This window comes from Astyanax mexicanus, chromosome 1, assembly GCF_023375975.1.
Source record: "Astyanax mexicanus isolate ESR-SI-001 chromosome 1, AstMex3_surface, whole genome shotgun sequence".
Lineage (NCBI taxonomy): Eukaryota > Metazoa > Chordata > Actinopteri > Characiformes > Acestrorhamphidae > Astyanax > Astyanax mexicanus.
This window is the reverse complement of record NC_064408.1, coordinates 11,126,244-11,151,554: the sequence shown is the minus strand read 5'-3', so window position 1 is coordinate 11,151,554 and position 25,311 is coordinate 11,126,244. Positions and strand designations below refer to the sequence as shown.

The 25,311-nt window shown below is 39.8% G+C and overlaps 1 protein-coding gene across 4 annotated transcripts in view; it reads left to right on the top strand.

Annotated features, from left to right (window-relative positions):
• Window positions 1-1,038: 1,038 nt before the first annotated feature.
• Window positions 1,039-25,311, top strand: part of LOC103033101 (leucine-rich repeat-containing protein 75A) — a 51,938-nt gene continuing 27,665 nt past the window's right edge. The window contains exons 1-3 of one of the 4 annotated variants that reach the window (XM_022665747.2): window positions 1,039-1,468; window positions 1,544-3,075; window positions 15,874-16,002. In XM_022665747.2, the coding sequence (XP_022521468.2) occupies window positions 2,845-3,075; window positions 15,874-16,002 (360 nt within the window). In that variant the 5' untranslated portion in view covers window positions 1,039-1,468; window positions 1,544-2,844. Of the gene's footprint in view, window positions 3,076-15,873; window positions 16,003-25,311 lie in introns of all 4 variants that reach the window. The other 3 variants (XM_022665748.2, XM_015601361.3, XM_049467329.1) reach the window with 3 other exon arrangements.

The window sequence follows — 25,311 nt, the reverse complement described above, 5'->3', positions numbered from 1 at the left end:
AGAAAGATTACATACATGGATACCATTACAACAACAGAACTTGAGTTATTAACAGAATTAACAATTATTATTATTATTATTATTATTATTATTATTATTATTAATGATAATTGACAAGAAAATAAAAATGTGTGGAGACTTTATAAATGTGTTATATAAATGTTATAAAATGAATAAATTAATAATATCAGTTTTTTTATATTACTGCAATGCAGTGTACTCTCTCTGTGTCAATATCACTATTATTCTCTCTCTCTCTCTCTCTCTCTCTCTCTCTCTCTCTCTCTATCACTTTATCTGAGTTTCTCTATCAATACCACTATCACTCTTTCTTCCTCTCTCTCTCCCTATCAGTATCACTGTTACTCTCTCTCCCTCTCTCCATCACTATTTCTCTTTCTCCCTCACCCTCTCAGTTCAGTTCAGTTCAACAGTGGTATATTGGCATGAATGTAATAAGAAACACTATTGCCAAAGCATATATAAGAAAACACATATAAAATAAAAGAAAGATTACATACATGGATTCAGTTACATGACTGCAGTTACAACAACAGAACTTGAGTTATTTACAGGATTAACAATTATTATTATTAATGATAATTGACAAGAAAATGAGAATAAGTGTGTGGAGACTTTATAAATGTGTTATAATGGAAGGAATAAATCTTACTATTTTTTTCTTTCTGAGAAAAAAAAACTTTTTTGTATTATTGTAATTCAGTACAAAGATCAAAAATCACACACAGAGATAACAAGCCACAAGGAGATAAGCGAGGTTCGACTCACGAGTCGACTCACTGAATAGTATCTTTTTTTTTTAACTTAATGTTTTTTTTCTGCTCTAGCGTGTAAATATAAAGCCATTCCATACCAAATTGCCGTTTAATAGTATGAAACGATATAAATCAATGTAAAAATACATAAATACAAAATAATAATGAAAGACAAATTGTCATGAACCGAGTGTTCGAATCACTTGATTCGGTTCGTTGAACTGAACCGAGCACAGTTTACAGTTGGTGAGCTGAGGTGGAGCGCTGCGCTGTCACCACCCCCATCTCTCTCTCTCTCTCTATCACTCTCTCTCTCTTTCTCAGTGTCTCTATCTCTCTTTCTCTCTCTCTCTATCACCCTCCCTCTTTCTCTGTCTCTCTTTCTCACTCTTTCTCTTTCTCTCTCTCTCTATCTCTCTCAGTGGGTGAATCACTTTGCTCGCTGTATCCAGGCTGTAATCAGATCAGTAACAGGGCGGCGTGTTTTTTGATCCAGACCTACTACAATCATCAACATCACCAACTCGGGTCTTCAGTCGTTGGTTCCAGCGATCTGATTGGCTGACTGTTGTAAACACCGCTGCTGATTGGTCCAGAGTTGAGCGGCTAACGACCAGCTGGCGGTTTCCCCACTTTCACTGAGGATCTCAGAGAGGAGACATGGAGATCTGCGGGGTCTGATGTGATGGGAGGTGAATATCGAGTAGCTGGAAAAGTTGGTCTGCGCCCTCTGGAGTCGTTGTTTACCTCTGTTGTTGTTTGAACAGCATGCCTGAGCTCTGCTGAACTGTTGTTCTGATATTATTCTGGCTTCTGGACAACTTCTGGACCAGTCTGTGGATTGGCTTCATCTAAACTGGACTAATTTTCCACATGTACAGTAAGTTATCCGACTACTTAACACATCTCAAAGAGAAAAGAGACTGAGACGCCTCTTCTAGAACATCCTGTCTTAAAACATCTCTTAAGAATACTGCATGAGCTTGTATGTGGTCAGGGCTGTTTACAAACACATAGATAATGAAGTTTGATGCCAGACAGTAAAGAGAAAATTCTTCCCAGCAGCAACAGAGAGAGCTTTTACAGGGCAGATTGAAAGTGATTTAAAGTGATACAGCTAACTAACTGGGCTGGAGGTAGAGTGAGGTATAATGAAGTACAGTAAGATAGAGTAAAGTAGAGTAAGGTATAGTGGAGTAGAGTAAGTTAGAGGGAAGTAGAATGAAGTAGAGAGAGTCAGAATGAGGTATTGGGAGGTAGAGTGAGGTAGTGCAAGTGTATTGATATAGAGTGAGGTGTAGTGATTTCCAGAGTGAGGTATAGGGAAGTAGAGCAAGTTATAGGGAGGTATAGTGAAGTATAGTAATTTAGAGTGCAGTATAGTGATATAGAGTAAGGTATAGTGAGGTATTGGGAAGTAGAGCGAGTAAGAGGTAGGTATAGTGAAGTATAGTGATTTAGAGTGCAGTATAGTGATATAGAGTGAGTAAGAGCAAGGTAGATGGATGTTGAGGGAGGTAGAGCAAGGTATAGTGATTTAGAGTGAGGTATAGTGAAGCAGAGTTAGGGATTGGGAGGAAGAGTAAAGAATATTGAAGTACAGTGAGGTACAGTGAAGTAGAGTAAGTTGGAGTGAGGTATATTGAAGCAGAGTGAGTTATGGTAAGGTAGAGTGAGGTATCAAGTAGTAGAGGGAGGTATATTAAGTTAGATTGAGGTATAGTGAGATGATCACATCAAGCTACTTCTTAGCCTGAGAAAAATGAACCAAGCCAAGTACCGAAAAACCCTGGAGGAACCTAAACTAATTAATTGTGTTTTACACCAATATCGGGAGATCCAACAGTGTTATCGCATATTGCATTTCTTATCTGTGTCGTGCCCCCCTAATTTCCACACAGCAGCAGTATTATGGACTTTGACGCCAGACCGTGACGAGGACCTTCTTGTGCATCCTGTGCTCCAGTAAAACTTCAGCCACTGGTGGCAACCTCCGCCTGGACAAACCCCAGACACGTAAAAAAAAAACCTCTGACCCTCAAGCTGCGGACGCCTAAATGCAGCGAGAATGGGGACCAAGCAGTCTAAGGGCTTGGAGGCAGGGTCCAGCCCACTGCAGGGGATGTGGAGACGGGCTCAGGACTCCATTCTGCGCCGCTCTTCATCGACTGACCGGTCAGAAAGCTCCGGGGTGCCACCCCCCTACCAGCGACGGGTCAGCATGATCCAGGATGTTCTGCTGATGGCCAAGGAGGGCAGGCAGGAGGAGGCCACTGAGCTGCTCAAAAACCTGAGACAGGTGCGTACACAAGTGCAGTTTTTCTGTAAATACTTTTTTATCCTTCTTTCATTCTGTTCTTCAATATTCCAGACCCCACTGGAGAGACCACCATAGAGCATTATTTGGGTATTATCTGGGTGGTGGGTCATTATTCTCAGCACTGCAGTGATTAGCACTGATTAGCATATTGGTGGTGTTAGTGGAGGTGTTTGTGTGTGTTGTGCTGATGGTACAGTGAGTGGATCAGATACAGCAGCAGTGCTGCCGCAGTTTTTAAACACTATATTCACTCAGGCTCAATCCCATTTCTTTTATATACCCCTACACCATGTTTCGATTGGAATCTTCCCCCTAAGAATTGGGACAACTCTTCAGGAACCTAACTGCTGGTTAACTACCCCTAACTACCCCTTAAACGTTGTTACACCCCTTTAGGTTTTAATGTATGTCTGCAAAAAAAGTGCAGGTGGTGCAGCAATTAGTTTTTTTTAATTATTGGCCATTTCGTAATTCCTCTGTGATGGGAAGCTGAAATTAGCTTTAATCTAATTTTATTTTTCCTTTCCACCTTAAATGCTGCAGCCTCTGCTGTCTATTGCGCCATTTAAGGTGGAAAAGAAAAGTTAGCTAGCTAGCTAGCTAGTGACTGAGATGAATTACTAATTATTTTTTATGCTTGTTATATAGTGGTTATTATAATTTTAACAAGGAAAATGTTCACGCAGTGCGGTAGGGCTAAGGGGTGAAATGGGATTGGGCCTCACTGTCCTCCACTCTTTAAGACACTCCTACCTACAGAAGCTGCTCCACCTTGTAGATAAAGTAAAGTCAGAGACAGAAGCTGCACAGTTTGTGTTGGTCGTCCTCTAGTATCATAGCTATCATATCACCATTATCAAATATTATTGAGGTGATGTCCATTTATTGTACGATAAGTCTATAATATCATTATCAAGACAGGCCTAGCTGCAATGCTAACAGCTTGGCTCGGCAGGATTGGAGCTGCAGTGCTAACATATACAGCAGCTGGGCTCAGCACAGTTAGACCACGTTAGCCGTGATGCTAACAGCCAGACTCTGCAGGATTGGAGCTGCAGTGCTAACATATACAGCAGCTAAGCTCAGCAGACTTAGACCACGCTAGCCGTGATGCTAACAGCCAGACTCTGCAGAATTGGAGCTGCAGTGCTAACATATACAGCAGCTAAGCTCAGCAGAGTTAGACCACGCTAGTCGTGATGCTAACAGCCAGACTCGGCAGGATTGGAGCTGCATTGCTAACATATACAGCAGCTGGGCTCAGCACAGTTAGACCACGTTAGCCGCGATGCTAACAGCCAGACTCGGCAGGATTAATATAGTAATATAATATATATTTAATGTATAATATAATATAATATATAATATTTAATTTAATGTAGTAGTGTCAGAATGCTGCAAGGTGTGTTATTTCATGCTTAATGACTCTGACCTATCCATGGATTCATTAAGTGCCGGCACGTGTGGATGTGCAGTTCTGGGGCCGGTATCTGTCGTTTCAAATTAAAAGGCCTGTGCAGATTTCTGTAATTGGGATTTCATGACATTTCATAGCAATCTGAAGCAGCGGCGGCAATAATTCTGCAGCGTCTGGCTGCTGCTGCTGCTGCTGTAAAATAAAAAAGCAGAAACACGGGGTATGTAAACAGTGTTAGAGTCTCAGAATATACTCTTCAGTCCCCACTTTGTCTCGACCATATGTGGAAAGTAAGCTGCAGAAACAGCTTATTTTGTAAGTTCACAAATTCTAAAATCATTCACATACAATAAGAAGTTAATGGGCATGTTGATGGTCAAGATTTAAGAATGTTACAAAGTACAAAAGCTGTAAAAATGGAGGTCCTAGAGCAATGATATATTGTTGCATAGGGGTGGGCAATATTATATCGTATACAATATATCGTGACACAGAAATATCATGATATTAAAAATCCATATCGTGATAATAGGTCTGTTCTGTCTCAAAAGTAGTCTATTATTTACTGTGAAGCTTTAGGTGTATTTATTGTATAATTGTTTTAGTTTGCAGTTTATATGCATGCACTAAATATTCTGCAATAATATTTACAGCATTATATTATTTTATGCTATATTATTTATTTTGCCACATTATGGTTATACTGTTATACTATTATTCTATATTCCTAAAATGAATAAATTATTTTAGTTTTCCTATATCGCCAAGTATATCGTTATCGCAAAAATACCCTGAAATATCGTGATATTATTTTAGAGCCATATCGCCCACCCCATTGTTGCATATACAGTAATGGATACAGTATTGTGTATATAGTAAGTGTTACAGTAGTGTATCTAGTGTGAACAGTGTTAGTCTATACAGTAGGGATGGGATAAAATTCTACAATTTTAAAACACAATTTTACTCTCTTAAGTTACTGCTTCATTACTCCACATGATGGCGCTAATCAAATAAATAGGGTAAACCCGAAGGGAAGAATATTGTTTGGTAAATATAGTAGATTGTGACATCAATAAACCCATAATTTCCACCCCTAGTGTGTTGTAGCATATACAATATTGTACCTTATACAGTAGTGTATAGCATACCCTAGTATCAACAGTATATTGTGTACTAGTGCATCTCAAAAAGTTACTTTATTTCAGTGATTCAGTATAAAATGTGAAATTCATATATTATATAGATGTTTCACACACAGAGTGATCTATTTTAGCACTTTTGGCTACAGTGTGGACAGTGTGCCAAGTCCTGCTGGAAAATGAAATCCGCATCTCTATAAAATTTGTCAGCAGAGGGAAGCATGAAGTGCTGTAAGATTTTGAGGGAAAACAAAACTGCACTGACTTTAGACTTGATAATAAAACACAGTGGATCAACACCAGCAGATGCCATGTCTCTCCAAACCATCACTGATCATCAGTACATTTTACATTTCATTTGTAAATCAAGGGAGCAGAGTCTGGAGGAAGAGTGGAGAGACACACAGTCCAAACTGCTCGAGTTCTAGTGTGAAGTTTCCACCAATCAGTGATGGTTTGGAGAGACATGTCATCTGCTGGTGTTGGACAACTTTTATGGAGATGCGGATTTCATTTTCCAGCAGGATTTGGCACACTGCCCACTCTACCAAAAGTACCAATTGGTTTTCATTGGCTGTAAGCCATAATCCTCAACAATAAAAGTAATATATAGTTAAAATAGATCACTCTGTGTGTAATACATCTATATAATATATGAGTTTCACATTTTGAACTGAATTACTGAAATAAAGTAACCTTTCAATTCAATTCAACATTCTAAATTTTTGAGATGCACTAATAGAGTATATAGCAGTCTACGTTGTAGTATATACAGTAGTGCATATGGTAGTGTATGTTATATATTGAGGTATCAGAGTAGATAATGTGTAGTGTAAACGAGTGTAAATGAGTAGATGAATGTGAGTGTGTGTTGGTGTTTGTGGTGGCGGCTGTGGTGGTGATGGTGAACACAGTGAATGGGGGGAAATGTGGCGTTGACAGAAAGCCTGCCAGCAATGCAGAATATCAATGAAGCCTTTTAAACTAACTAACTCCCCTCACACACACACACACACACGCACACTCACACGCACACTCACACACACACACACAACACACACACTCATGCCACTACCCCCCTCTTTCGCTCTTTTTCTCTCTATTTTTCTCTCTCTCCTCTTCCAACCAGCACTCAATGGTGTTTAGACCAAACAGTAAATCAGCTCCGAATCACTCAGCCAGCTGCAGCTCTAATGCATCACACACACACACACACACACACACACACACACTCAAACTGAATAAACTCTCCATCTTTTAATACCCAAACCCCCTCTCGCTTTCATTTTTCTACTTTCTCTACCCAACCCCCCCTCACACACACACACACACACACACACGTGTGCACCATATCAGAAACTCAATATGCGAGAGGACAGTGAGAGGGCTCCCCCATGCATGAATATTTCATACACTCATACATTCATTAGTGAGTGGAGTAATGCAGGAGACCACCCTGCTCTAGATCAGTAATTGTCCTGTTTTCAGAACATCCTGCTTCTGGCTCTCGGTGTTCCTGAGGTAAAGCTGCTCCCCAGACATACGTCAGCATTGCGAAACACACACCATAAAAAAGAAAGAGAAACTAGTGATGACTGATCTGTCATTTCCTCTCTGATACTGATACTGATATTAATACTGATTCTGATAGCTCTCCTTCTCACCTAGACCATTCATCATACTGAGTACTGATCCAATACCACAAAGGCTGTGTGAATAAGAATGTGTTAAATATGTTGATATATTGATAGATACTCTGGAAATATAAAAAATAAGAGACCTCTTAAAATGATGAGTTTCTTCGATTTTACCTAATTTAAAACCTCTGGAATATAATCAAGAGGAAGATGGATGATCACAAACCATCAAACCAAGCTGAACTGATTGAATTACTGTACCAGGAGTAAAGACATAAAGTTATCCAAAAGCAGTGTGTAAGACTGGTGGAGGAGAACATGATGCCAAGAAGCATGAAAACTGTGATTAAAAAACAGGTTTATTCCACCCAATATTGATTTCTGAACTCTTAAAACTTTATGAATATGAACTTGTTTTCTTTGCATTATTTGAGGTCTGAAAGCTCTGCATCTTTTTTTGTTATTTCAGCCATTTCTCAATGTCTGCAAATAAATGCTCTAAATGACAATATTTTTATTTGGAATTTGGGAGAAATGTTGTCTGTAGTTTATACAATAAAACAGCAATTTTCATTTTACTCAAACATAAACCTATAAATAGCAAAATCAGAGAAACTGATCCAGAAACTGAAGTGGTCTCTTAATTTTGTTTTCAGAGATGTTTATATCTCGGGTAGCAAGTGCTGAAGAGCTTTATTTGATTAAATCTGAGAGCCATAGTCATTAGTACAGTTTACTACAGTGTACTAATGCATTTTCAGAACTGAAAGTTTAGGCCAACGTCTGAAACTCAATCTGATTGGATACAATTAGACTGTTAGTTTTGGTTTCACACTGCAGTTTAGAGACTTAAGACCCAATCCCATTTCACCTCTTGGCTCTACCACTTAGCCCTACCGCTCTGTTTTCAGTGTTCACATCTAGGGTTAGGGTGTCTTGATGTTTGTTAGGCTGGAGGAAGAGGGAAGAGTGAGAACTGAGAGGCACACTGACCAATGAAGTGTGAACTGTGGAGTTGTGGAACTGTGGAACTGTGTTCACTGGATTTTCACTGGATTTTCACTTACCCCTCATCACTCCTAGGGTGATGTTGTTCAGCACAGGGCGTCTGTGAGCTGATGTATCAGAACTGAGTCGCTGCGCTTTCCTCCAAACATGCTGTGATGCTATATTGTCATCATGTAGTATCTAGATAGCCAACTACTGCAGCTACACTATGTTACAGGCAACAAAATCCACAGCATTTTAGTAGCTAATAGTAGCAATAGCCAGATAACTGAAATAGCTTTTATTCCAGCAAGAAGAAAGCCTTCCATATCACAGAGATATCTCCGCTGTTCAAAAACCAAGCCGAATTTAATCCTTGTTTTATCGCAGACTCTTATTACCTTCCTTTTTGGCTTCACAGCTTGCTTCACTTCTTTGTTTCTTTGGTTTTACTATGAGTGAATGAGCTACTGAGCTCTGAGTTTCCCCTTCTGAAGTCTCCATTGCTCCACCAGCCGCTCGCGTTCAGTAAAACTAAGCCGGATCCTCTTTTAGAGGCTGTACGTGTGTCGTAGGTACGTAAAGACGAGTGACATGGCCAGAAGAACTCGACACCCCAGTTTTTAGAATAAATATAAACCTATTAGGCTTAGCAGGGATGGTCGTTCCAGCACACTTGTACCAATAAACACAATATTTTATCCCTTCTCCAATCAGAAATGCTTGTGCTTTCAGTTTAGAAACAAAATAATATGGATTGCCACTTAAAAAAAATATATAATACAATCAAATCCTCACAGCAGTGCTCTAGAATCTAGTTTAAAGTCTTCTCTGGACAGTAGAGAAAGTAAGACCAAGAAAAGCAGGATAAACTATTTGTTTTATTACCAGTTATTTCAAAAAAAAAAACTAAATGAACAGGTGTCCCAATCCTGTCTGCTTGTTGTTGTTTCAGGACTGATTCTCAGGTGTGATTCTGATTAAGTGATTCACTAAAGGATGGAGACTAATTGAATTTAAATAGCAGGGCAGGAAGCAGGTAGAAGAATATTTATTATGTATTTGGGTCTTTGTGATCCAACGCTTAAGCCTTCATTCAAATGCAACACTCCTCCCTGACCCTCTCTCTTCCCTTGTTCTTCCCTTGAGCACTAACACACAAAACACACTCTCACACACACACACACACACACACACACGTGCCTCACTTTTCCTTGCTAAGCAGTTCAGGCCGGCTGATGTGCTCTGCTATGGCTTTGATTGGTGGATGTGTGTTTCATGTCTCTCTTTGATTGGCGAGCGCTTCCGGCCTATTGCCATTTTTATGCTAATACTAATGCTAATCCTACAGTGCAGGAGGTCTCTCTCTAACTCTCTCTCTCTTTTTTCTCTTTTTCTCTATAATCCACTTCTTTTTTCTTCACTGCTAAATTTATAGTCATTTTGTTGTTAACTCACTTTAGTTCAGTCAAAACTTCAATAGGTCAACAATACCTAATTTAAGTTGATCCAAAGTCTCTTTGCCACCTTTGCAACCCCTCCAGAATAGGGCTGCATGATATATCGTTTAAGCATCGTCATTGCAGAATATGCAATGTCACTTAAGGCAATTAAATCCACATGTCATTTTGCAATATTTTGATTCTAGACACAAGAAGTAGATACACAGTGCTGTCTCTGTGTCTGTGTGAGTGACAGGCTGCTGCTGCCTGAGAAGCACGAGGGGGAGGGGTTTGATTAAACACGAGGAAACTGGTGCATGGCCTCCATCCACATGGTTGGGAACGTGCTTGTAAACACACGTGTTGAAAGCTGTGCACCTCAGTCCAGCACAGTTTTGCACAGATATTTCCAGTTACAGCTGAATTCAAGCATTTAATCACAGAAAAACTCTCTTATTTACCTTTTAAAAAGCCATTCAAAAGCCTGATTAAAGGGACGATTACTGTTGTTTTGCTGTTTTCCTCAGGTTTTTAGTTGAGCTCGGCACTGACTCAGCTCTTGATCAGTACAGACGCGAGACAGCGTGCGTGGACAGCGTGGTAGGGGCTGGGCTGGTGACGTCATGGGTCCTGCATTGTTTAATATTGCGATATATATATATCGCTGAAAACAGAACATTTGCAATGTAAAATTTTTCCAATGTGTGTGCATAAATGATTAAGCATAAATGACAGGCTAATCTTGTATGAGTGGACATAACTGCCCAGTTGCCGACTTTACACTCTTCTAGTATCAGAAAGAATGGGTTAATTGGCCAAGCCTTCCTGACCAATGTAGGCTGCAGTAGGCAGCCACGGTTAAAAGTGCTTAGTGCTAGCAAATAGTGATGCAACTAATGATTATTTTGATAGTCGACTAATCTTTCAATTATTTTTCTGATTAGTTGATTAGGCAACTAATAATTCTGCCATGCCCTCAATCTCTGCATGCTGTGGGTATAGCTGTTGTTTCTAGCTTTCTCTGTCTTTGCTTCACATCAGTAGAAACAACCGAACAAGGGATTTAAATACCCTGCATGGCTGGTAGCTCGATTTTATACTCTTGTGTCAGTGGGAATGAATTAGGGATGTCCCGATCACATTTTAATTTTGAGGATCTGCCAATACTGCCAAGTCCCAATCTAATACTTGCAGTAAAAAAGGGAAAGAAAGAATATATGAAAGTTAAGGTTTTTTATTTCATTCGTAATTATTATTGAAACGAAAGCAGAAAATACCATTCTATCACAAAGATTTGTTTGTTTAAGTCGTATATTGTATTAGTCTTCTAAATAGAAAATAATTGCTAATGGAAAAAATAAAAGCTAGGCATTTCAACCCTTATAAAATTATGTGCATATTGCCATCCTTAGACTAAATGTTTTTTTTTTTATTAAATTATACTTTTGTCCATATTGTGTATAAAACCTTGTACATTTCTGTGTCCAAGGAAGGACAGAAAGGCAAGCTTTATTTCACGGCTCTGGGGTGGCCCTACGGTCTAACTGCTGCTCATCAAAAGTAAGGATATCATCAGTTTAAATCCCAGCAAGGGACTTCCAGTCTAAGGATGCCATGTGATGCTTGTCAGGGGAGGTTGTAACCCATAAATTCTCTCTCTCTATCTGTCTCTCCCTATCTCTCTCTCTCTCTGTCCCCAACCTGTTTACAGCTGAAGGTTTGGCTCAATCTTGTTCTGAAGTGTTGTTCCCAGGCCGTCCTCAGCTCTCCAAAAAAGGCAAAGCCAAATACTGAACGCCGCTGTGACTTTTCAGGAGGTCACAGAGCCGTACGTCAGCTCACTTCAGGACGAGCAGCGGGAATTGAAGAGCTGCTAGTGAACTTTATTTAAAGCCTTCTGGGGAGTTATTGTTTTGCAGGCCAGCTTTGATGCCAGAATGCTTCAGATGAGTTGTCAGTGTACTGTCCTCTATTCCGCCAGAAAGGGTGACCCCTGCCCACTGCTTCTCTGCACTGACTACCAGATTATCTTTTACTGCATCGTCAATAGACTTAAAGATACTCTGGACACACTCACGTACTTATACAAACACAGCAGTTATATTGTGTATCTTGAAGATCCATTAATGACTACATCGACGACTACTTCTTCTTGATGATGGACTTTGCAAAATTGTCTCTCACTGGTTTGGGATCACTTTTCGATGTTACTTGGATATTTAAGATACATAAATATTGCGCACACATCATTCATTTAAAAGTGTTGATTTACTAGAAAGTAGGGGTGTCACGATTCTCTAAATCCTCGATTCGATTTTATTTCAGATTTTAGGGTCACGATTCGATTCAATTCTCGATTTTCTTTTTACAGCTGAGGCCTATGCCAGTTTTAGATTAGTCATTGGTTTGATTCATCAAATTTACAATATCTTATTTCAAAAGATGGGCTTGATTTAAGTGATAAAAGTGATACAAGTGATCTGTAATACACCACATCAGGCACTAATGGCCAAATTTAAATAACTTAATTAAGATATATATGTAATGCCATCTAGTGGCTTCTTTTGGTAGCAGCAGTGTGCACTATTAAAACAGCAATGTGCAACATAACAAAATAAATACTAAAAAATACAGGAACAGTCATGTACAAAATAATAGAACATTTAGAGCCTTAACAAACTGAACTCCATCCTACTATAACAGTTAAACATGAAAAATAAGACTCGTCCCTGAGTATGACAAGTTTTTTTCTTTAACAAAGATATATTATTAACTTTATCTGAGAGAAAGATGCTCCTTAAGGTACCAAAACTATTAACATATTTGAGGCTAGACAAAACAACTGTTATTTTTATATTTTCAAGTTTTTCTTTAAGAAGATGAGAATGTCCACATTCTCTGGAGAAAGGGCTGCTCTTTGAGCTGTCACAATGTCCGCGGCGTCGGCTACAGTGTGCTGCACCGTTTGCGTAGCGCGTGTGCTTGCGTAGCTTAGAAGGAGGGATCGTCGATCCTCTTTTTGACTTCGAGGCTCGAGACCATGACATAACTTCGATCGATTTCGGTGAAATATCGAAATCGTGACACCCCGACTAGAAAGCATTCAGTAGTTGCTCTTTTTGAAGTCCAATACACAGCACAGTGGCTTAGTGTTTAGATCGTTAACTTCCCAGCACTGAGGTCTTTGGTTCAAGTCCCTATCTGGGTGAAGTTTCCTCCCACAGTCCAAAAACCTGGAGGTCAGGTACACTAAATTAGATACGCTAAATTGATCTGGTGTGTATGTGCAGGGTTTCCCCCAGGATTTCCTTGAAGGTGCGGTGGCAGGACCCCCCGGTTGGGAACCGATAATTTATATCACGTTAATGATATCACGATATAACACAATTACACATGTTTCCAGTTATTTTCTTTATTTCCAACTGTCACTGAAAAATGCCCACTTAAAACAAAAAGTTGCAAAAAGTAGGTTTCTTTAAAATAAATCCTTATTGTTCTTTTTTCAGATACGGTAAACGTAAAAGTGTGCAACACAAAATGTTAAATTATACATATCAATATCTTTAATCTTTAATTTAATTACAATAAAATGTTTACTGGACCGTGAAAACAAATGCATCACAGAGCTGTTCTAGGGTGCCTCTATTCTAGGGCCCTACACCCTTGCTTTATGACAGCTCCAGAAACAGAAACATAGCGTGATTTTCACTCCACCAGGTGAGTGAGCCTGAGTGGACACCTGCGTAAGTTGAAGCTGTTTAATCACTGTTTAATTCATCTCTCTCTCGCGCGCGCATTATGTTTCAGTCTCTCTCTCTCTCTCTCGCATTATGTTTCAGTCTCTCTCTCTCTCTCTCTCGCATTATGTTTCAGTCTCTCTCTCTCGCTATTTACAGGCGCGCTCTCGCTCTCTCTCTCTCTCTCGCGTTATGTTTCAGTCTCTCTCTCTCGCTGTGTCCTATACTCACACTCTCTCTCTCGCGCGCGCGCGTTATGTTGGCACTGCATGACTAACTACCGATTTCCACCCCCGAAGTTCAACACATGGCTGACGGAATTATTCCCCCCTAAATTTAGCTCCGGCAAATTTAAGACATTTTGGTTGAAATTTTAAGACAAAATAAGACTTTTCAAGGCCTTATTTGACAAAAATGAAATTTAATATCATTTAAGACTTTTTAAGGACCCGCGGCCACCCTGCTACATGTGCAGGACTGGAACACAGCTGTGCGTTTAGGAATTACGGCTAGAGAAGCCCTCACCTGTAGCCTCCCGAAATAGATGCAACATGCGAAACCAGCCGTGTTGTGTAGGCTACGTCTACAACATATTACCGATATAACCCTTGAACAATGTTCAACAACTTGTTCACAAATATAAAAAAACATCATTTCAGCGCCACATACCTCGGATTCAGTTGTCCAGTTTGACAGCCGGTGTCCTGTCGAGATGATCAAATTCCAGTGTCAGAAACGAGAGAGGGCGGGGCAACGCTGATCAAGCGCGGGAAAAACGCCGGGCTCCGAATTTTCACGAAGGGTGGCGGGGAAGAACGAAGGCGTGGCGGACCGCCGCACTGAAATGAACGTGGCGGAAACCCTGATGTGTATGTAAGTTTGTGTGTGTGTAAATGCATGTATAACTGTGTGCCCAGATATGGATTGGCACTCTGTCCTGTTTACTATGCACAATCCACCCAGAGAACTACTGGAAGATTCTTCTTCTGGAGTGGGCAAAACTGGATGAGTGCTGTGTTGTAGGATCTCCCTGTGCAAGAAAGAGGATGGACTGGTACTGTATCATCAACACCCTACATGGATGGATGGATATGGCCTGTGTTCTCCTCCAGGCTACCAGTCGCTTGAGCCTGGATAGACACCTGTCACTGGGTTTAACTCTTGGTTTGAGAAACCTTGTGTTTTTTTAATCACACTCCCCCAACAGTTTCCTGGTTTCTGTTAGACTGAGAATCAGCTTCCTTCAGGCTATCATTAGGAAGGTCTGCTACTGGAGTAGAAGTTTGGGCTGGGTGACAGTAAGGCAGCTGGTGGATATGGCAGGCCTCAGATCAGTGCACCTGGATTTACAGGTTCCTGGGCACTTGATGTGAGACCTGTCAGCCTACCATTCTAAACTTTTTGGATTGAACACACTGTAGAGGACTGTCAGAGTGGAATGATTGGTTTTCCAGAGTTTGGGGTCAGAGTTGAATGGCAAAACTAACAAAAAGTTCAAGGTTTGCTCTTTACATTGTAGAACAAATGGCTTAAAATATATTTCACGCAAGGATGCAAACATAAAAGCCATCAAAAATGCTACAGATATTCTGAACACACTTATACATACATAGCACTCATATTTTTTGCTGAGTGGTTCAGCAGTCTAAAGTGCTGCTACTGTGATTAGGAAATCACTGATTTGAATCCCAGTCATGCAGCTTGCCATGAGCTGCCGGAGCACAATTGGCCTTGCTCTCTCTTGGTGGGTAGATGGCGCTCTTTCCCTGGCACAGCTGGCACGGACATAAGCTGTGATCGCAGTGATTATAATGTTCAGTTTGAAAACTTTTGAGGCCTCAACCAATAAAAATGATGAGTTTCTTTTATTTGACCAAATTGAAAACCTCTGGAATGTAATCAAAAGGAAGATGGATGATCACAAGCCATCAAACCTTCAAGCTGAACTGCATGAATTTTTGCACCAGGAGTAAAGGCAAAAAGTTATCCAAAAGCAGTGTGTAAGACTGGTGGAGGAGAACATGCCAAGATGCATCAAAAAACTGTGATTATATGCCGGCGTTATTCCACCAAATATTAATTTCTGAACTCTTAAAACTTTATGAATATGAACTTGTTTTCTTTGCATTATTTGAGGTCTGAAAGCTCTGCATCTTTATTTGTCATTTCAGCCATTTCTCATTTTCTGCAAATAAATGCTCTAAATGACAATATTTTTATTTGGAATTTGGGAGAAATGTTGTCTGTAGTTTAACAACAATGTTAATTTTACTCAAACATAAACCTATAAATAGCAAAATCAGAGAAACTGATTCAGAAACTGAAGTTAAATTTGTCTATTAAATTTGTATTACGCTTTTAGGAAGATCTGCACCCAGTATCAGTGTGTTTGTTTGTGATTGTGTGTGTTTGTAGGATTTGGGCATGGAGTCGACGTCCCTGGATGACGTGCTGTATCGGTACGCCAGCTTCCGTAGCATGGTGGATCCCATTACTCACGACCTCATCATCAGCCTCGCTCGCTACGTGCACTGCCCCAAAGAGGTGAGAACACACACACTCACACACACTCACACTGCTGTGTCTGTTAGCCTATCTGGATTGCTGGATAGTTGTGAGAGATGTTCCAGTCTAATCAAGTATATTGGGTTCAGGGTATTAAAGTATGCATTTAATGAGTTACAGCCGTTTTAAGCTTGTTTCAGTTCCGATCCTTTGTTTTTACCACTGTGCTCCAGCAGAGCGCCCTCTGGTTCACAGAATTCACAGAGGAGAGTTCTCAGAAAGTAAATAAAGAGTCTACAGTGTGGAACTCTTTTTACAGTGGTGCATGAAAGAATAACATAATGGGCTTTATTGTACATCCTGCAAAAGGTACATTGCGATGCTCTTTGCTATCTTACACCCCCTCCACAGTCTATTTTCATGCCTTGCGCCTACACTGTTAAGCATCAGAGTTTACCCATTAGTGTAAATCTACACTAATGGGTGTGGTGGTCTGGAAGTGAGTTGAGTTCAGGTACATTTCTGGCGTGTTTCTATATATTTCGGAGGCGAGAACAAAGGAGCTCCCCTAACCGATTTAAACCCTGACAACAGTCAATCATCAGAGTTCAATCTTATAGCTGGGCCATGCACACTGATGGTTCTTTGCTGAGACGCACAAAGCGACATGCTGTTAAGACTTGAATGCACCAATAAAGTGAATGGAAACTGGCACACTTATTGGCTTGTTTCACATTATGCCCAAAACACTTCCATTATTATTAAGAGAATTAGTTTATGCCTTTTGCTCTGTTTTGCTGCCAGGAGAACCAAACAGATTTCACAGCTTTTAAGCATTGCTGAACAATGTTTAGAACCGTATGGAGTCTACTGCTAATGCTAACACACACATGCTATAAAAAAAAATCATAGCACAGTCACCAAACTATTAAACAGTTATTACATATCGTCACTGTCCAATGAAAAACACTTTCTCCAAAACAGCAACTTTACAGGAGAGAGAAAAACCTTCTAACCTTTCAATGGAAGTCAGTCAGTTTGTCTGTTCAAATTATGTAATAATTATAAAAAATAATCAGCGACGAAATGCATATTGTCACATATAACGCATAACCAGTATGTTTATGTTTATCTGCTCCAGAGAGTCATATTCTTTTGGCAGCACTTGTCTACAGGGACAAGACAGACTCTGTATGTGTCTATACCAATGCCCAAATGGTGCCCTTCGATCCTGAACTCAGCTCCCCATGACCCACTGAACCCAGGGAGAGTTCATACAGCCAACGACTGCTGACTGTTGACTGTTTGTTGCCAAGGTTTTATTCAGTCAGTGGCGCACCTGTGTTTTCCTCCACCAACATAGCAAGCAATAAGCCAGAAATTTACCTGAACCTACCTCAATTCCAGACCACCACACTCATTGGTGCACTGTTGCTATGTTAACAGCACAGGTAGAAGTAGCGCTGGGCGATATGGGAAAAATGTATCATGTATCACGATATGGAATTTTTTATATCTCGATAACGATATATATCATGATATACCACATTTGAGCCTGTTTTCAGTTATTCTTCGAACAATATGACTTGATGTGACATTAAACCAAACTTTTAGTGCAGCAATATATATGTATCAAATGAAAACAGATGAGGTAGATGCAGTAGCTAATTTTTTTTTTTTATTTATACTGATATTTAAATTGAGTTATCAAAATAAACTCAGTTAACATTTTTTAAAGTGTCCGTCAAATAACGTAAAGCAGCGCCATGTCGCAAAACCACATTATGAAGCTTTTTTTGAGAAAATTACTTTAGTATCACTTATATAAACCGAGTTTATGCAAAGTGACCACGGAAATACATTTCATCATAGCCTACTTTATAAATTTGAATGAATAATTGATGAAATTACTGTAGAAACGATAGGGACGAAAGAAGGTAAGTAGCACGATAGACACTTTTCTATTGTTCCCACGATATTTATCATCATATCGCACAGCACTGGGTAGGAGGCGTGAAAGCGATGAAAGACTGTTGGCGGGGGGTAAGATAGCAATGAGCATCGCAATATGATGAGTGTATTCCTGGATGTATAATGTAGGTTATTTTAGGGTGTATTGTAGCTAAACGTCTGGCAATGTGAGAACAGAACAGATTTAATACTTTGTGTCCAGGACAAATAAACAAAAATAATAAAATAAAATAAAATAAAAAAAACTCAACGCAATCAGTCCCACGGCCTCGGTTCATTTATTCAGAGCATAGCCACGAGCACATATCCACACTGACACCAGACATGCAGCAATACACACAACCATCATATCCAACCATGCAGACATAGACTCACTCTCTCACTACACTATATATAGATCCTCAACAACATCAGCCCGAGGATCACACACACACACACTTAAACACACACACACACTTAAACACACACACACAGAGGCAAAAGCAGCGAGCTTAAAAATAACAGATCTGTCAAAGAAAGGAAGCTAGAGAAAGCAAATTTATACACTCATACTTTTAATCCGCACTCCCCACCACTAGCCACACACACACACACACACACACACACATAAAGGATCTTTAATTCTGCAAGGGGTCTTGAGTTAATAGGCAAGCTGCAAGTAATGAAGTCGCTTCATATTTATATTCACTCTGTGAGCATTATTCATTATGTGTACATGTGGGCGTCTGTGTGTGTGCATGCGCATGTGTGTGTTTGTGTGTGTTCTTAATCAGTGTTTTTGATGTGGCACAGTGCCCTCTTCGGCAGGCTCTGTTGTGTCCCTTCACTGTGTTTGGCAGGGCTTTCAGTGGCTCATTGATTCTTAGAACAGAGACCCTCATGAATGGAAATGCAGCAGAGAAGAGAGGATGAAAGAGAGAGAGAGAGAGAGAGAAAAAGAGATAGAGAGGGAGTTCTTGTTAGACACTGGTAGGAAACATCCAGCTGAGGTTAAACACAAACACAAATCCACAACTATAAACTTGTTTTCATACTAGAAAATGCACTAAAATTAAATCATTTGGCCAATGTGGAGGATTAACCTATTAACTAATTCCCATTAATATGAGCTCTCCTGACACCAGGAGGGTGAAGACTAGCACATGCCTCCTCTGATACTTGTGAAACCAGACTACTCCTCCTTTTGCACGTTTCACACACAACCATTTACAATCAGCACTAGGGGTGTCACGATTCTCTAAATCCTCGATTCGATTTTATTTCCGATTTTAGGGTCACGATTCGATTCAATTCTCGATTTTCTTTTTTCTTTTTTTTACAGCAGAGAGGCCTATGCCAGTTTTAGATTAGTCTATGGTCATTCATTGGTTTGATTCATTAAATTTACAATATCTTATTTCAAAAGGTAGCAGCATTGTGCACTATTAAAACAGCAATGTGCAACATAACAAAATAAATAATAAAAAAATACAGGAACAGTCATGTACAAAATAATAGAACATTTAGAGCCTTAACAAACTGAACTCTATCCTACTATAACAGATAAACATGAAAAATAAGACTTTAAGACTTTTTCGGTCCCTGAGAATGACAAGTTTTTTTCTTTAATAAAGATATATTATTAACTTTATCTGAGAGAAAGATGCTCCTTAAGGTACCAAAACTATTAACATATTTGAGGCTAGACAAAACAACTGTTATTTTTATATTTTCAAGTTTTTCTTTAAGAAGATGAGAATGTCCACATTCTCTGGAGAAAGGGCTGCTCTTTCAGCAGTCACAATGTCCGCGGCGTCGGCTACACTGTGCTGCGCCATTTGCGTGGTACGTGTGCTTGTGTAGCTTTGAGGGAGGGATCGTTGATCCTCTTTTTGACTTCGAGGCTCGAGACCATGACATAACTTCGATCGATTTTGATTAGATATCGAAATCGTGACACCCCTACTCAGCACACATTGAACACACACACACACACACACACACACACACATACACACACTATTATGAAGCAGCAGCCAATTGCGCAAAGCATACTCTCAACCAGAAACCACCTTTCATCTGGAGGACTGCATTGGGCACCACAGCACAGAGTGCCTATTTATATCTGGACATACAGTCACACACACACACACACACACACACACACACACACACACACACACACTCCATGTTTTTGGACTCTGGAGTCCCTAGAGAAAACCCACTCAGATAGGTAGATAGAAACTTCTCTCAGATAGAGACTTGAACCAAAGACCTGGTAGTGCTGGTAGGGGAACATGCTAACCACTAAGCCACTATGTTGCCTACACGTGTATGTAAGTGCTTATATGTATGTATGAGGGGTGTATTTCTACACAAAATTCTCAGTTCAGTTTATCAATTATCTATTTTCTTTTCCCCATAGAAATGTGGAATTATGTATATATATATATATATATATATCTACAGGGGTTGGACAATGAAACTGAAACACCTGTCATTTTAGTGTGGGAGGTTTCATGGCTAAATTGGAGCAGCCTGGTGGTCAGTCTCCATTAATTGCACACTGCACCAGTAAGAGCAGAGTGTGAAGGTTCAATTAGCAGGGTAAGAGCACAGTTTTGCTCAAAATACTGCAATGCACACAACATTATGGGTGACATACCAGAGTTCAAAAGAGGACAAATTGTTGGTGCACGTCTTGCTGGTGCATCTGTGACCAAGACAGCAAGTCTTTGTGATGCATCAAGAGCCACGGTATCCAGGGTAATGTCAGCATACCACCAAGAAAGACCAACCACATCCAACAGGATTAACTGTGGACGCTGTAAGAGGAAGCTGTCTGAAAGGGATGTTCGGGTGCTAACCCGGATTGTATCCAAAAAACATAAAACCACGGCTGATCAAATCACAACAGAATTCATTGTGCACCTCAACTCTCCTGTTTCCACCAGAACTGTCCGTCACCACAATAAATTATTGTGCTCTAAAACCAGGTGTTTCAGTTTCATTGTCCAACCACTGTATACAGTGAGTCCAAGAAGTATTTGATCCCTTGCTGATTTTCTTTGTTGGCCCACTAATAAAGACATGATCATTCTATACTTTTAATGGTAGATGTATTCTTACATGGAGAGACAGAATATTAAAAAGAAAATCCAGAAAATAAATCTAAGGAATATATATTAATTGATTTGTATTTCATGGAGTGAAATAAGTATTTGATCCCTTAGTATTCATTAGCAGTTCTGGCTTTTACAGACCAGTTAGACACTCCCAATCAACTTGTTACCTGACCTGAAGCCACCTGTTCTCACTAATCACTTGTGTGAAAAACACCTGTCCACAGAATCAGACAGATCACAGATTTCAAGTCTCCAACATGGGTAAAACCAAAGAGCTGTCACAGGACCTCAGAGTCAGAATTGTTGACCTTCACAAAGCTGGAATGGGCTACAAAAAGATTAGTAAGGTGTTGGATGTGAAAGTAACAACTATTGGTGCAATTATCAGAAAGTTTAAAGAGTATAACATGACAATCAACAGACCTCGGCCCGGTGCTCCAAAGAAGATTTCGCCTCGTGGGGTGGAAATGATGCTGAGAACGGTCAGAAATCGTCCTGCAACCACTCGGCAGGAGTTAGCAAATGACCTGAAGGCAGCTGGGACCACAGTTTGCAAGGAAACAATTGGCAACACTTTGCGCAACAATGGATTCACATCCTGCAGTGCCCGAAAGGTACCCCTGCTGAAGAGAGCACATGTGGAGGCGTGCCTCAAGTATGCCAATGATCATTTGAAAGATGAACCAAGTTATTGGGAGAAGGTTTTGTGGTCAGACGAGACCAAAATTTAACTTTTTGGCCTCAACGCCACCCGCCATGTGTGGAGGAAGAAAAATGCTGCCTATGACCCCAAGAACACTGTGCCCACCGTCAAGCATGGAGGTGGAAGCATAATGTTTTGGGGGTGTTTCTCTGCCAAGGGTACAGGGCTACTTCACCGCATCACTGGGAAGATGGATGGAGCCATGTACCGCACAATCCTGAGGGACAACCTCCTCCCCTCTGCCAGGGATCTGAAAATGGGCCGTGGTTGGGTCTTCCAACATGATAACGACCCTAAACATACAGCAAAGGATTGGCTCAAGAAAAATCACATTAAGGTCATGGAGTGGCCCAGCCAGTCGCCAGACCTCAATCCGATCGAAAATCTATAGAGGGAGCTGAAGGTCAGAGTTGCCAAGCGACAGCTCACCAACCTTCATGATTTAGAGAGGATCTGCAAAGAAGAGTGGGCCAAAATTCCCCCTGGTGTGTGTGCTAAACTTGTGGTTAACTACAACAAACGTCTCACCGCTGTGCTTGCAAACAAAGGCTTTGCCACTAAGTATTGAGTGTGTTTGGCAAGAGGGATCAAATACTTATTTTCCTCATTGAAATACAAATTAATTAAAATATATTCTTTAAAATTATATTCTGGATTTTTGTCTTGATATCCTGTCTCTCCATGTTAGAATATATCTACCATTAAAAGTGCAGAAGGATAGTGTCTTTATTAGTGGGCAAACAAAGAAAATCAGCAAGGGATCAAATACTTCTTGGACTCACTGTATATATATATATATATATATATATATATCCAATGCCTATGTGTTTCTAGTAGTATATGGGCCTACTATCCATAAACCTTACACTAATCTTACTCTTACAGCCCACCATCGGCACACACACACACACACACACACACACACACTGATAGAGACCCAATCCACTCACCACAATGATTCACTCATCCTGGTTCTGGCTGGCTGGACTGCTACTGTTTTTGTTGGGGTTAATAAATTGGACACACACACACACACACACACCAGAGACTCAAACAATACACACACTATACACACACACCACATACACACACACACACATGCAGGGGGATGGAAAGATGTTGGAAGCAGAGGGAGAGTGATTGGAAAGATGAGTAGGTAATTTGAGTCTGATAATTTGTCACATTGTGTGGGTGTGTTTGTGTGCGCACACACATGTTCCCTCATAAAGTGAGAGTGTGTTTGTGTGTGTGAGAGAGAGACAGAGAGAGTTCTCAAAAGGAAAGAAAAATAGACAGAATAGCAGAGCGCATGAGAGATAGAGGTGCTGCAGATGATTAAAGTAGAGAAAAGTGTGAAAGATCATCTCAAAGACTCTCTCACAGACACACACACACACACACACACTGTTATACAGCGGTCTGGGTTCACAAAATTATCTCAACAAGGAAAATCTTCTTAAATGTGCACGACCCACCAGCTCCTACTAAAAACTACTGTATCCCTGACTAGCAGTCTTTACTGTGGTAGAGCAAACACAGTTAAATACTTCTTACAAACAAGTAAAGTATTTAAATACTCAAAAAGTGTTTAAATTTCAATTAGTTGATCAGATTTTGAAAGGGAACCAATTTCAGACCCACTTCTTGGAGTTTAAAAGGGAATAGTCTGATCTGTTAGGTTCAGTAAATGCAGTATTATTAATGGTGTTGTTGCTTTTCACCTTATTCTGTCCCAGTCACTCAAGCATTTGTTTCTTCTGCATTTGTGTCAGAATATCTGGTTAGTTCATTATAAATATGTTCTGGTTGTAACATATTTAAAATAACCTTAAAACATTGGAATATAATTGAAAAGTTACTGTATTTCAGTGATTTAGTTGAATGTGAAACTCATATATTATATAGATGTTTTACACACAGCGTGATCTATTTTAAGTGTTCTTTTATTGTAGATGAGTATGGCTTACAGCCAATGAAAACACAAAAATTAGCATCTCATAATATTAGAATATTATATAAGACCAATTGGTACTTTTGGCTACAGTGTGGACAGTGCGCCAAGTCCTGCTGGAAAATGAAATCAGCATCTTCATAAAAGTTGTCAGCAGAGGGAAGCATGAAGTGCTGTAAGATTTTGTGAGAAAACAAAACTGCACTGACTTTAGACTTGATAATACATTACATTACATTACATTACATTACATTACATTTGGCAGACGCTTTTGTCCAAAGCGACTTACAATATTGAATTGCAAATAATAGAAGAGGTTAAGTACAAAAATAATAGAAGTTAAAAATAAAGCATCTATAGATAGGGCCTTAAGGAGGTCAGAGGGAAATAATGGGATAGAGGAGTAGAGAAGAGGAAGAAGGAGATGAGGTTAGAATTAGTTAGTTTGTTAGAGGTGTTAGGAGAGTAAGTGCTCTTTGAAGAGCTCTGTCTTCAGGAGTTTATTAAAGATAGCGATAATAAAACAAAGTGGATCAACACCAGCAGATGACATGTCTCTCCAAACCATCACTGATCATCAGTACATTTTACATTTCATTTGTAAATCAAGGGATCAGAGTCTGGAGGAAGAGTGGAGAGACACACAGTCCAAACTGCTCGAGGTCTAGTGTGAAGTTTCCACCAATCAGTGATGGTTTGGAGAGACATGTCATCTGCTGGTGTTGATCCACTGTGTTTTATTATCAAGTCTAAAGTCAGTGCAGTTTTGTTTTCCCACAAAATCTTACAGCACTTCATGCTTCCCTCTGCTGACAACTTTTATGAAGATGCTGATTTCATTTTCCAGCAGGACTTGGCGCACTGCCCACACTGCCAAACCATATCATTGAGTGTAGCCATCTGTGTTCATCTGTGAGGGCAGACAGAGCACTTTTAGCACTCTTAGGTTTTGGTGTGTTCCATTTGAAAATAAGTGAAGTACATCTACGAGCGAGAACATATTTGCCACCACAGTATGAAAATATATCCTTGTTAAATATGTATTTAATTGGAAAATCAGTTCAATGAATATATAATAGCACATACAACTAGTTTGTAGTAAACATACTCTTTATTGTAAGTTATTGATGGTTCTAAGAAAGTCTTATGTGGATTGCACTCATTTTCTGGCAGAACAGCTCCGTCTTTACAGCATTTAGCAATGAAAGGATGTACTTTCTTTTTTAATCTGATCATGTGGTATTTCTAACTTTGTACACCTTTCAATAAAATCCTCCACGCAAGTGTAGCGAAGTCATACGCTAAAAGAACAAACTCAGTTTTTGATAATACATTGTTTTTACTCTCATTTAAGTTTGGTTGCTCTATTGTACAGTTAACAACAATTTAACAACTTAACCTTCAGTGGAGGTCAATGTAAAAGAGTTTACTTTAGGTAATTTTGGAGAATTTCTATTGGCCCATTCATCAGGACATTCAGACACTACTGAAGTTGTAAGGGCTGTAATATTTAGGAGAGTTGAGATGTGGAAGTTGGTGTTTGTGTGGATAACAGAATTCTGTATGGGTCAGCTCTTACTCTGAATACACTGGAGCTCCTAGACTCTGTTCGTTTCAGA